This window comes from Dendropsophus ebraccatus, chromosome 11 (assembly GCF_027789765.1).
Source record: "Dendropsophus ebraccatus isolate aDenEbr1 chromosome 11, aDenEbr1.pat, whole genome shotgun sequence".
Taxonomy (NCBI): domain Eukaryota; kingdom Metazoa; phylum Chordata; class Amphibia; order Anura; family Hylidae; genus Dendropsophus; species Dendropsophus ebraccatus.
This window is the reverse complement of record NC_091464.1, coordinates 96,683,141-96,698,998: the sequence shown is the minus strand read 5'-3', so window position 1 is coordinate 96,698,998 and position 15,858 is coordinate 96,683,141. Positions and strand designations below refer to the sequence as shown.

The following is a 15,858-nucleotide window of genomic DNA, read 5'->3' as shown; positions in this document are numbered from 1 at the left end:
GGTGGGGTTGGGGTTCCTCTTTATCCGGTGGGGTTGGGGTTCCCCGTGTCCGGTGGGGTTGGGGTTCCCCGTGTCCGGTGGGGTTGGGGTTCCCCTTTATCCCGCTGTCCCCGGCTGACTCTGAGCCGCAGGGGTTAATGTGAGGGGAGGGCGCTGTCGGATCCCCGGTGCTGTCACTCAGGCTCGGGGGGTGTGGAGAGTCCCGGGGCCGGGGGCAGCAGTGCGGCGGCAGCAGGCGGAGGGGCGGCAGGGCACATGCAGGGCTCCGGTGCCGGTAGCAGCAGATATGAGTGACCGGAGGAGATGCAGCCCGGGGGTCACCCTCAGCTCCAGGGCGCACGCCTTCTCGGTGGAGGCGCTGATCGGCGGCCACAAGAAGCGGAAACTCCGGGACTGGGAGCCCGACAAGGGGCTGGAGCTCTCCATGGACGGACTGAGCCCGGGACCGGGGGAGCTGGGGGACGGGGAGGACGGGGCCGCCTGCCTGGACCTCAACCCCGGTGAGTGCCCCCCCCCCCCCTGTATACTCTCTATATACCGCTGCCTGCTCTTATACTCTCTATATACTCTCTATATACCGCTGCCTGCTCTCATACTCTCTATATACCGCTGCCTGCTCTCATACTCTCTATATACTCTCTATATACCGCTGCCTGCTCTCATCCCCCTGTATACTCTATATACCGCTGCCTGCTCTCATCCCCCTGTATACTCTCTATATACCGCTGCCTGCTCTCACCCCCCTGTATACTCTCTATATACCGCTGCCTGCTCTCATACCCCCTATATACTCTCTGTATATCGCTGCCTGCTCTCATCCCCCTGTATACTCTCTATATACCGCTGCCTGCTCTCACCCCCCTGTATACTCTCTATATACCGCTGCCTGCTCTCACCCCCCTGTATACTCTCTATATACCGCTGCCTACTCTCATACTCTCTATATACCCTCTATATACCGCTGCCTGCTCTCACCCCCCTGTATACTCTCTATATACCGCTGCCTGCTCTCACCCCCATGTATACTCTCTATATACCGCTGCCTGCTCTCATACTCTCTATATACTCTCTATATACCGCTGCCTGCTCTCACCCCCCTGTATACTCTCTATATACCAATGCCGGCTCTCATACTCTCTATATACTCTCTATATACCGCTGCCTGCTCTCATCCCCCTGTATACTCTCTATATACCGCTGCCTGCTCTCATCCCCCTGTATACTCTCTATATACCACTGCCTGCTCTCACCCTCCTGTATACTCTCTATATACCACTGCCTGCTCTCATCCCCCTGTATACTCTCTATATACCGCTGCCTGCTCTCATCCCCCTGTATACTCTCTATATACCACTGCCTGCTCTCATCCCTTCTATATACTCTCTATATACCACTGCCTGCTCTCATACCTTCTATATACTCTCTATATACCACTGCCTGCTCTCATACCCCCTATATACTCTCTCTATACCACTGCCTGCTCTCATACCCCCTATATACTCTCTCTATACCACTGCCTGCTCTCATACCCCCTATATACTCTCTCTATACCACTGCCTGCTCTCACCCCCCTGTATACTCTCTATATACCACTGCCTGCTCTTATACTCTCTATATACCGCTGCCTGCTCTCACCCCCCTGTATACTCTCTATATACCACTGCCTGCTCTCATACCCCTGTATACTCTCTATATACCACTGCCTGCTCTCATACCCCTGTATACTCTCTATATACCACTGCCTGCTCTCACCCCCCTGTATACTCTCTATATACCACTGCCTGCTCTCATCCCCCTGTATACTCTCTATATACCACTGTCTGCTCTCACCCCCCTGTATACTCTCTATATACCACTGCCTGCTCTCATCCCTTCTATATACTCTCTATATACCACTGCCTGCTCTCATACCTTCTATATACTCTCTATATACCACTGCCTGCTCTCATACCTTCTATATACTCTCTATATACCACTGCCTGCTCTCATACCCCCTATATACTCTCTCTATACCACTGCCTGCTCTCATACCCCCTATATACTCTCTATATACCACTGCCTGCTCTCATCCCCCTGTATACTCTCTATATACCACTGTCTGCTCTCACCCCCCTGTATACTCTCTATATACCACTGCCTGCTCTCACCCCCCTGTATACTCTCTATATACCACTGCCTGCTCTCATACCCCCTATATACTCTCTATATACCACTGCCTGCTCTCATCCCCCTGTATACTCTCTATATACCACTGCCTGCTCTCATCCCCCTGTATACTCTCTATATACCACTGCCTGCTCTCATCCCCCTGTATACTCTCTATATACCACTGCCTGCTCTCATACCCCCTATATACTCTCTGTATATCGCTGCCTGCTCTCATCCCCCTGTATACTCTCTGTATATCGCTGCCTGCTCTCATCCCCCTGTATACTCTCTATATACCACTGCCTGCTCTTATACTCTCTATATACCATTGCCTATCTCATACTCTATATATACCCCTCTGTATACTACTGCCTGCTCTCATTCTCTCTGTATACTCTCTATAAACTACCGTCTGCAATCATACCCTATACATACCACTGCCTTATGTACCCCTGGCCGTATATATATATACTACCCCCTGTATATAGGCGTCTGTTATTACAGCCTGTTATATGGTGGCCGGGGGTGTGTGTGTGTGTGTGTGTATATGTATGTATATGTATGTGTATATATATATATATATATATATATATATATATTATAGAGAGAGAGAGATCTCTATAATATATATATCCCGATATGTGACTGCCGGGTGTTATTATATATCTATATGTGACTGCCCTGTATTATTATTATATCTCTATGTGACTGTCCTGTATTATTATATATCTATATGTGACTGCCGGGTGTTATTATATATCTCTATGTGACTGCCCTGTATTATTATATATCTCTATGTGACTGCCCTGTATTATTATATATCTCTATGTGACTGTCCTGTATTATTATATATCTATATGTGACTGCCGGGTATTATTATATATCTATATGTGACTGCCGGGTGTTATTATATATCTATATGTGACTGCCGGGTATTATTATATATCTATATGTGACTGCCGGGTATTATTATATATCTATATGTGACTGCCGGGTATTATTATATATCTATATGTGACTGCCGGGTATTATTATATATCTATATGTGACTGCCGGGTGTTATTATATATCTATATGTGACTGCCCTGTATTATATATCTATATGTGACTGCCGGGTGTTATTATATATCTCTATGTGACTGCCGGGTGTTATTATATATCTATATGTGACTGCCGGGTATTATTATATATCTATATGTGACTGCCGGGTGTTATTATATATCTCTATGTGACTGCCGGGTGTTATTATATATCTCTATGTGACTGCCGGGTGTTATTATATATCTCTATGTGATTGCCGGGTGTTATTATATATCTATATGTGACTGTCCTGTATTATTATATATATCTATATGTGACTGCCCTGTATTATTATATATCTATATGTGACTGCCGGGTGTTATTATATATCTATATGTGACTGCCGGGTGTTATTATATATCTATATGTGACTGCCCTGTATTATATATCTATATGTGACTGTCCTGTATTATTATATATCTATATGTGACTGCCGGGTATTATTATATATCTATATGTGACTGCCCTGTATTATATATCTATATGTGACTGTCCTGTATTATTATATATCTATATGTGACTGCCGGGTATTATTATATATCTATATGTGACTGCCCTGTATTATTATATATCTATATGTGACTGCCGGGTGTTATTATATATCTATATGTGACTGCCGGGTGTTATTATATATCTATATGTGACTGCCCTGTATTATATATCTATATGTGACTGCCCTGTATTATTATTATATCTCTATGTGACTGCCGGGTATTATTATATATCTATATGTGACTGCCGGGTATTATTATATATCTATATGTGACTGCCGGGTATTATTATATATCTATATGTGACTGCCGGGTATTATTATATATCTATATGTGACTGCCGGGTGTTATTATATATCTATATGTGACTGCCGGGTATTATTATATATCTATATGTGACTGCCGGGTGTTATTATATATCTCTATGTGACTGCCCTGTATTATTATATATATCTATATGTGACTGCCGGGTATTATTATATATCTATATGTGACTGCCGGGTGTTATTATATATCTCTATGTGACTGCCCTGTATTATTATATATATCTATATGTGACTGTCCTGTATTATTATATATCTATATGTGACTGCCGGGTATTATTATATATCTATATGTGACTGCCGGGTGTTATTATATATCTCTATGTGACTGCCGGGTGTTATTATATATCTCTATGTGACTGCCGGGTGTTATTATATATCTCTATGTGACTGCCCTGTATTATTATTATCTCTATGTGACTGCCCTGTATTATTATATATCTATATGTGACTGCCGGGTATTACGCTCCTCTATGGCAGCATTATTATAGCATGATATGGCAGCATTATTATAGCATGATATGGCAGTATTATTATAGCATGATATGGCAGCATTATTATAGCATGATATGGCAGTATTATTATAGCATGATATGGCAGCATTATTATAGCATGATATGGCAGTATTATATGTCGGCGTATGGCAGTATACTGGTCATAGAAGAATATGTGGCGCCTATATGCCTGGGGTGATATTGCTATGCTGTATCATATGGGATTGTTTGGTTTTATATTGTTATGTGCGATTACATGGTATTATATTGTTATACCTGTCTGGGATTTCATTGTTTTATGTGACTGCACTATATTATAGTATATATGTATATAATGGTATTATATGGGACTGCACTATATTATAGTATATATGTATATAATGGTATTATATGGGACTGCACTATATTATAGTATATATGTATATAATGGTATTATATGGGACTGCACTATATTATATGTGACTGCCGGGTATTATTATATATCTATATGTGACTGGTATTCTATCATTATATATCTGAGGACTCATTATATATGAGTGATCGGTGTATATTATTATATATGGGTGATCGGTATGTTATTATACATTGGCTACTCTGTCTTATATCATTATATATGTGATCGGTATGATATCGTTATATATAAGTGATCGGTATGATATCGTTATATATAAGTGATCGGTATGATATCGTTATATATAAGTGATCGGTGTATATTATATATAAGTGATCGGTGTATATTATATATGGGTGATCGGTGTATATTATATATGGGTGATCGGTGTATATTATTATATGTGGGTGATCGGTGTATATTATTATATGTGGGTGATCGGTATTATAGATCACTATTATATACGGGCCGCCATGTTCTATAGGAGAACCGTGTATAGTGATCGCAGCCCCCGGATCCGGGATGTGTATATGTATATATAGTCCTCATATACCAGCACATGGGATAGACGTATAATATATATATATATAACAGTATACAGGACACAGCACATGGGATAGATGTATAATATATATATAACAGTATACAGGACACAGCACATGGGATAGACGTATAATATATATATATAACAGTATACAGGACATAGCACATGGGATAGACGTATAATATATATATATAACAGTATACAGCACATGGGATAGACGTATAATATATATATATATATAACAGTATACAGGACACAGCACATGGGATAGACGTATAATATATATATATATATATAACAGTATACAGGACACAGCACATGGGATAGATGTATAATATATATATAACAGTATACAGGACACAGCACATGGGATAGACGTATAATATATATATAACAGTATACAGGACACAGCACATGGGATAGACGTATAATATATATATATATAACAGTATACAGCACATGGGATAGACGTATAATATATATATAACAGTATACAGGACACAGCACATGGGATAGACGTATAATATATATATATATAACAGTATACAGCACATGGGATAGACGTATAATATATATATATATAACAGTATACAGCACATGGGATAGACGTATAATATATAAATAACAGTATACAGGACACAGCACATGGGATAGACGTATAATATATATATATAACAGTATACAGGACATAGCACATGGGATAGACGTATAATATATATATATATAACAGTATACAGGACACAGCACATGGGATAGACGTATAATATATATATATATAACAGTATACAGGACACAGCACATGGGATAGATGTATAATATATATATATATATAACAGTATACAGGACACAGCACATGGGATAGACGTATAATATATATAACAGTATACAGGACACAGCACATGGGATAGACGTATAATATATATATATAACAGTATACAGGACACAGCACATGGGATAGACGTATAATATATATATAACAGTATACAGCACATGGTATAGACGTATAATATATATATATATAACAGTATACAGGATACAGCACATGGGATAGACGTATAATATATATATATATAACAGTATACAGGACATAGCACATGGGATAGACGTATAATATAATATATATATAACAGTATACAGGACACAGCACATGGGATAGATGTATAATATATATATAACAGTATACAGGACACAGCACATGGGATAGACGTATAATATATATATAACAGTATACAGCACATGGTATAGACGTATAATATATATATATAACAGTATACAGGACACAGCACATGGGATAGACGTATAATATATATATAACAGTATACAGGACATAGCACATGGGATAGACGTATAATATATATATATAACAGTATACAGGACACAGCACATGGGATAGACGTATAATATATATATATAACAGTATACAGCACATGGGATAGACGTATAATATATATATATAACAGTATACAGGACATAGCACATGGGATAGACGTATAATATATATATATAACAGTATACAGGACATAGCACATGGGATAGACGTATAATATATATATATAACAGTATACAGGACACAGCACATGGGATAGACGTATAATATATATATATATAACAGTATACAGGACACAGCACATGGGATAGATGTATAATATATATATATAACAGTATACAGGACATAGCACATGGGATAGACGTATAATATATATATATAACAGTATACAGGACACAGCACATGGGATAGATGTATAATATATATATATAACAGTATACAGGACACAGCACATGGGATAGACGTATAATATATATATATAACAGTATACAGGACATAGCACATGGGATAGACGTATAATATATATATATAACAGTATACAGGACATAGCACATGGGATAGACGTATAATATATATAACAGTATACAGGACACAGCACATGGGATAGACGTATAATATATATATAACAGTATACAGGACATAGCACATGGGATAGACGTATAATATAATATATATAACAGTATACAGGACACAGCACATGGGATAGACGTATAATATATATATATAACAGTATACAGGACACACAGCATACATCAGCTATAATACATATATTATGTACAGGACATACCATATAACACATATACAGATATACATAATAGTATACAGGGTATAATACATGGCATATAATGGTATACAGGGTATAATACATGGCATATATTATAATATAGTATAATATATCGGGCAGTATATTGGGGATGTGTATCGGGCAGTATATTGGGATGTGTATCGGGCAGTATATCGGGATGTGTATCGGGCAGTATATTGGGGATGTGTATCGGGTGGTATATTGGGATGTGTATCGGGCAGTATATTGGGGATGTGTATCGGGCAGTATATTGGGGATGTATATCGGGCAGTATATTGGGGATGTGTATCGGGCAGTATATTGGGATGTGTATCGGGCAGTATATTGGGATGTATATCGGGCAGTATATTGGGATGTATATTGGGATGTGTATCGGGCAGTATATTGGGGATGTGTATCGGGCAGTATATTGGGGATGTGTATCGGGCAGTATATTGGGATGTATATCGGGCAGTATATTGGGATGTGTATCGGGCAGTATATTGGGATGTGTATCGGGCAGTATATTGGGGATGTGTATCGGGCAGTATATTGGGATGTGTATCGGGCAGTATATTGGGGATGTGTATCGGGCAGTATATTGGGGATGTGTATCGGGCAGTATATTGGGGATGTGTATCGGGCAGTATATTGGGGATGTGTATCGGGCAGTATATTGGGGATGTGTATCGGGCAGTATATTGGGGATGTGTATCGGGCAGTATATTGGGATGTGTATCGGGCAGTATATTGGGGATGTGTATCGGGCAGTATATTGGGGATGTGTATCGGGCAGTATATTGGGGATGTGTATCGGGCAGTATATTGGGGATGTGTATCGGGCAGTATATTGGGATGTGTATCGGGCAGTATATTGGGATGTGTATCGGGCAGTATATTGGGATGTATATCGGGTGGTATGAGAGGCGCATATATAGCCCTATGTAGTGACTTATCTATCTCCTATTATCTATCTATCTATCTATCTCCTATCTATCTATCTATCTATCTATCTATCTATCTCCTATCTATCTATCTCCTATCTATCTATCTATCTATCTATCTCCTATCTATCTATCTATCTATCATCTATCTCCTATCTATCTATATCTCCTATCTATCTATCTATCTCCTATCTATCTATCTATCTATCTATCTATCTATCTATCTATCTATCTCCTATCTATCTCCCATCTATCTATCTATCTCCTATCTATCTATCTATCTATCTATCTATATCTCCTATCTATCTCCTATCTATCTCCTATCTATCTCCTATCTATCTCCTATCTATCTCCTATCTATCTATCTATCTATCTATCTATCTATCTATCTATCTATATATCTATATCTCCTATCTATCTCCTATCTATCTATCTATCTATCTCCTGTCTATCTATCTATCTCCTATCTATCTATCTATCTCCTATCTATCTCCTATCTATCTATCTATCTATCTATCTATCTATCTATCTATCTATCTATCTATCTATCTATCTATCTATCTATCTATCTATCTATATCTCCCATCTATCTATCTATCTATCTATCTCCTATCTATCTATCTATCTATCTATCTATCTATCTATCTATCTATCTCCTATCTATCTATCTATATCTCCTATCTATCTCCTATCTATCTATCTATCTATCTCCTATCTATCTATCTATCTCCTATCTATCTATCTATCTATCTCCTATCTATCTATCTATCTCCTATCTATCTCCTATCTATCTCCTATCTATCTATCTATCTCCTATCTATCTCCTATCTATCTATCTATCTCCTATCTATCTCCTATCTATCTATCTCCTATCTATCTATCTATCTCCTATCTATCTCCTATCTATCTATCTCCTATCTATCTCCTATCTATCTATCTATCTATCTATCTATCTATCTATCTCCTATCTATCTATCTATCTATCTATCTATATCTCCTATCTATCTCCTATCTATCTATCTATCTATCTCCTATCTATCTCCTATCTATCTCCTATCTATCTCCTATCTATCTCCCATCTATCTATCTATCTATCTCCTATCTATCTATCTATCTATCTATCTATCTATCTATCTATCTCCTATCTATCTATCTCCTATCTATCTCCTATCTATCTCCCATCTATCTATCTATCTATCTCCTATCTATCTATCTATCTATCTATCTATCTATCTATCTATCTATCTATCTATCTCCTATCTATCTATCTATCTATCTATCTATCTATCTATCTCCTATCTATCTATCTCCTATCTATCTCCTATCTATCTATCTCCTATCTATCTCCTATCTATCTATCTCCTATCTATCTCCTATCTATCTATCTATCTATCTATCTATCTATCTATCTCCTATCTATCTATCTATCTCCTATCTATCTCCTATCTATCTATCTATCTCCTATCTATCTCCTATCTATCTATCTATCTATCTATCTATCTCCTATCTATCTATCTATCTATCTATCTATCTATCTCCTATCTATCTATCTCCTATCTATCTCCTATCTATCTATCTCCTATCTATCTCCTATCTATCTATCTCCTATCTATCTCCTATCTATCTATCTCCTATCTATCTCCTATCTATCTATCTATCTATCTATCTATCTATCTATCTCCTATCTATCTATCTATCTCCTATCTATCTCCTATCTATCTATCTATCTATCTATCTATCTATCTATCTATCTCCCTATCTATATTACAAATCTCCCACCGCCGGTCCTGATAAATGAAGATGTACTATAATGGGCAGTCAGTGAGTATATAGTAAATAGACAGACCAGTCCTATAGACATCTGTATAGCCACAGAGCTGATATCGGATCGATAATCTCCCTGATGTATAATAGCCGCTCCTTATTATCTGGGTGGAGTATAATACTGCCATCATACTAATATATATATATATATATATATATATATATATATATATATATATATATATATATATATATATATATATTATCTATCGGAAAGAGAGGTTATACCATCTATATATAATATATAAGGAGCGATTATAATGCCAGTGATATATAATATACAGAGAGGTTATAATGTCAGTGATATATAATATACAGAGAGGTTATACCATCTATATATAATATACAGAGAGGTTATATTGTCAGTGATATATAATATACAGAGAGGTTATACCATCTATATATAATAAACAGAGAGGTTATACCATCTATATATAATATATAAGGAGCGATTATAATGCCAGTGATATATAATATACAGAGAGGTTATACCATCTATATATAATATATAAGGAGCGATTATAATGTCAGCGACACATAATGTACAGAGAGGTTATATTGTCAGTGATATATAATATACAGAGAGGTTATACCATCTATATATAATATACAGAGAGATTATGTCAGTGATATATAATATACAGAGAGGTTATACCATCTATATATAATATACAGAGAGATTATGTCAGTGATATATAATATACAGAGAGGTTATAATGTCAGTGATATATAATATACAGAGAGGTTATAATGTCAGTGATATATAATATACAGAGAGGTTATAATGTCAGTGATATATAATATACAGAGAGGTTATAATGCCAGTGATATATAATATACAGAGAGGTTATACCATCTATTTCTAATATATGGAGCGATTATAATGACAATAATAAGTATTATAGTTTACAAGGACACTGATATATAATATACAGAGAGGTTATAATGTCAGTGATATATACAGTAATATACAGATAGTATAATTTCAGTGATATATAACATACAGAGAGGTTATAGTGTCAGTGATCTATACTAAACAGAGGCTATAATGTCAGTGATATATAATATACAGATAGTATAATGTCAGTGATATATAATATACAGAGGTTATAATGTCAGTGATATATATAATATACAGAGAGGTTATAATGTCAGTGATATATATAATATACAGAGAGGTTATAATGTCAGTGATATATATAATATACAGAGAGGTTATAATGTCAGTGATATATATAATATACAGAGAGGTTATAATGTCAGTGATATATATAATATACAGAGAGGTTATAATGTCAGTGATATATATAATATACAGAGAGGTTATAATGTCAGTGATATATATAATATACAGAGAGGTTATAATGTCAGTGATATATATAATATACAGAGAGGTTATAATGTCAGTGATATATATAATATACAGAGAGGTTATAATGTCAGTGATATATATAATATACAGAGAGGTTATAATGTCAGTGATATATATAATATACAGAGAGGTTATAATGTCAGTGATATATATAATATACAGAGAGGTTATAATGTCAGTGATATATATAATATACAGAGAGGTTATAATGTCAGTGATATATATAATATACAGAGAGGTTATAATGTCAGTGATATATATAATATACAGAGAGGTTATAATGTCAGTGATATATATAATATACAGAGAGGTTATAATGTCAGTGATATATATAATATACAGAGAGGTTATAATGTCAGTGATATATATAATATACAGAGAGGTTATAATGTCAGTGATATATATAATATACAGAGAGGTTATAATGTCAGTGATATATATAATATACAGAGAGGTTATAATGTCAGTGATATATATAATATACAGAGAGGTTATAATGTCAGTGATATATATAATATACAGAGAGGTTATAATGTCAGTGATATATATAATATGCAGAGAGGTTATAATGTCAGTGATATATATAATATGCAGAGAGGTTATAATGTCAGTGATATATATAATATACAGAGAGGTTATAATGTCAGTGATATATATAATATGCAGAGAGGTTATAATGTCAGTGATATATATAATATGCAGAGAGGTTATAATGTCAGTGATATATATAATATGCAGAGAGGTTATAATGTCAGTGATATATATAATATGCAGAGAGGTTATAATGTCAGTGATATATATAATATGCAGAGAGGTTATAATGTCAGTGATATATATAATATGCAGAGAGGTTATAATGTCAGTGATATATATAATATACAGAGAGGTTATAATGTCAGTGATATATATAATATGCAGAGAGGTTATAATGTCAGTGATATATATAATATGCAGAGAGGTTATAATGTCAGTGATATATATAATATGCAGAGAGGTTATAATGTCAGTGATATATATAATATGCAGAGAGGTTATAATGTCAGTGATATATATAATATGCAGAGAGGTTATAATGTCAGTGATATATATAATATGCAGAGAGGTTATAATGTCAGTGATATATATAATATGCAGAGAGGTTATAATGTCAGTGATATATATAATATGCAGAGAGGTTATAATATCAGTGATATATAATATGCAGAGAGGTTATAATGTCAGTGTGTATGTATAGCTTCATCCATTCTACTCTATAGTACACAGTTTACAGCAGGTCTGCTCAGTATGGAGACAAAGATCCCCTGCTGCTGCTGCCTGGGGTGTATATGTATATATGGGCCTGTCTGTATTCTCCTGTGTATATGAAGAATGTATATAGTATGTATATATGTGTGTGTGTATATTGCAGGTGTAGGAGAGTATATGGAGGATATATATATATATAGTATATATGTGTGTATATTGCAGGTGTAGGAGAGTATATGGAGGATATATATATATATAGTATATATGTGTGTATATTGCAGGTGTAGGAGAGTATATGGAGGATGTATATATATGTGTATATTGCAGGTGTAGGAGAGTATATGGAGGATGTATATAGTATGTATATATGTGTGTATATTGCAGGTGTAGGAGAGAATATGGAGGATGTATATATATGTGTATATTGCGGGTGTAGGACAGTATATGGAGGATGTATATAGTATATGTGTGTATATTGCGGGTGTAAGAGAGTATATGGAGGATATATATATATAGTATATATGTGTGTATATTGCAGGTGTAGGAGAGTATATGGAGGATGTATATATATGTGTATATTGCAGGTGTAGGACAGTATATGGAGGATGTATATAGTATATATGTGTGTATATTGCAGGTGTAGGAGAGTATATGGAGGATGTATATAGTATATATATGTGTGTATATTGCAGGTGTAGGAGAGAATATGGAGGATGTGTATATATATATGTGTATATTGCGGGTGTAGGACAGTATATGGAGGATGTATATAGTATATATGTGTGTATATTGCAGGTGTAGGACAGTATATGGAGGATGTATATAGTATATATGTGTGTATATTGCAGGTGTAGGAGAGTATATGGAGGATGTATATAGTATATATGTGTGTATATTGCAGACGTAGGAGAGTATATGGAGGATGTATATAGTATATGTGTGTGTATATTGCAGGTGTAGGAGAGTATATGGAGGATGTATATAGTATATATGTGTGTATATTGCAGGTGTAGGAGAGTATATGGAGGATATATATAGTATATATGTCTGTATATTGCAGGTGTAGGAGAGTATATGGAGGATATATATAGTATATATGTCTGTATATTGCAGGTGTAGGAGAGTATATGGAGGATGTATATAGTATATATGTGTGTATATTGCAGGTGTAGGAGAGTATATGGAGGATGTATATAGTATATATGTGTGTATATTGCAGGTGTAGGAGAGTATATGGAGGATGTATATGTTTGTCCTTTATAATTTGGTAATAATGGACGCCTTTTCTTTTACATAGTGTGATCGTAGTCTTTATATGTGCCTGAGCTGGTATATATGGTGTAGTAGTCAGCACTGCAACAATGCAACAATGCTGCAACAATAATATAATATAATGTCGTCCCCCGTGCAGGCGGGGCTCTGTGTCATCCCTCTGTATTCTCAGTGATGTCACCGCTGATCTCTAGTGATGGATAGGCTGTATTCTCAGTGATGTCACTGCTGATCTCTAGTGATGGATAGGCTGTATTCTCAGTGATGTCACTGATCTCTAGTGATGGATAGGCTGTATTCTCAGTGATGTCACCGCTGATCTCTAGTGATGGATAGGCTGTATTCTCAGTGATGTCACCGCTGATCTCTAGTGATGGATAGGCTGTATTCTCAGTGATGTCACCTCTGATCTCTAGTGATGGATAGGCTGTATTCTCAGTGATGTCACTGATCTCTAGTGACGGATAGGCTGTATTCTCAGTGATGTCACTGATCTCTAGTGATGGATAGGCTGTATTCTCAGTGATGTCACTGATCTCTAGTGATGGATAGGCTGTATTCTCAGTGATGTCACTGATCTCTAGTGATGGATAGGCTGTATTCTCAGTGATGTCACTGCTGATCTCTGGTGATGGATAGGCTGTATTCTCAGTGATGTCACCGCTGATCTCTAGTGATGGATAGGCTGTATTCTCAGTGATGTCACCGCTGATCTCTAGTGAAGGATAGGCTGTATTCTCAGTGATGTCACTGATCTCTAGTGATGGATAGGCTGTATTCTCAGTGATGTCACTAATCTCTAGTGATGGATAGGCTGTATTCTGAGTGATGTCACTGATCTCTAGTGATGGATAGGCTGTATTCTCAGTGATGTCACCGCTGATCTCTAGTGATGGATAGGCTCTATTCTAAGTGATGTCACTGCTGATCTCTAGGGAATAATAGAGGCAGCTGCAGTTCACTTAGAGTTGCTGAGGGCACTGGGGTTACTGTGGACATTGAGGCTGAATTACTAATGTGTTTGTGCAGTGGTTGTGCCATGTGTGTGTCTCTTAATACCTGCCAAGTGGGTGTGTTAAGGGTGTGTCCTTTAATACCTGCCAAGTGGGTGTGCCATAGGTGTGTCTGGTAATACCTGCCAAATTGGTGTGTCCCTTAATACCTGCCAACTGGGCGTGTCCCTTAATACCTGCCAAGTGGGTGTGTCATGGATGTGTCCCTTAATATTTGCCAAGTGGGTGCCATTGGTGTGTCCCTTAATACCTGCCAAGTGGGTGTGTCATGGGTGTGTCCCTTAATACCTGCTAAGTGGGTGTGTCCCTTAATACGTCCCAGTCCTGTGATGGTAATAGTGTATACCACATTGTCTCATGTGACTGCCGCAAAGTGAAAGCTGATGTGTGATTGGTCCCTGGAGATAGATCCACCCCCCAAATCTGCACCGAAGATGAACTGTAAATCATAGGAATAGAGATCAGAGAACACATTCTGCTGTGTATCAAAGCCTACTCGTGTGTGATGCTGTGTATCTAAGCCTACTCGTGTGTGATGCTGTGTATCTAAGCCTACTCGTGTGTGATGCTGTGTATCTAAGCCTACTCGTGTGTGATGCTGTGTAT

General features: G+C 36.5%; 1 protein-coding gene across 1 annotated transcript in view; it reads left to right on the top strand.

Annotated features, from left to right (window-relative positions):
- Nucleotides 1-235: 235 nt before the first annotated feature.
- TBX15 (T-box transcription factor 15) overlaps nucleotides 236-15,858 on the top strand; it is a 74,727-nt gene continuing 59,104 nt past the window's right edge. The window contains exon 1 of the mRNA XM_069945528.1: nucleotides 236-500. Coding sequence (XP_069801629.1) covers nucleotides 287-500 — 214 coding nt within the window. The 5' untranslated portion in view covers nucleotides 236-286. The remainder of the gene's footprint in view (nucleotides 501-15,858) is intronic.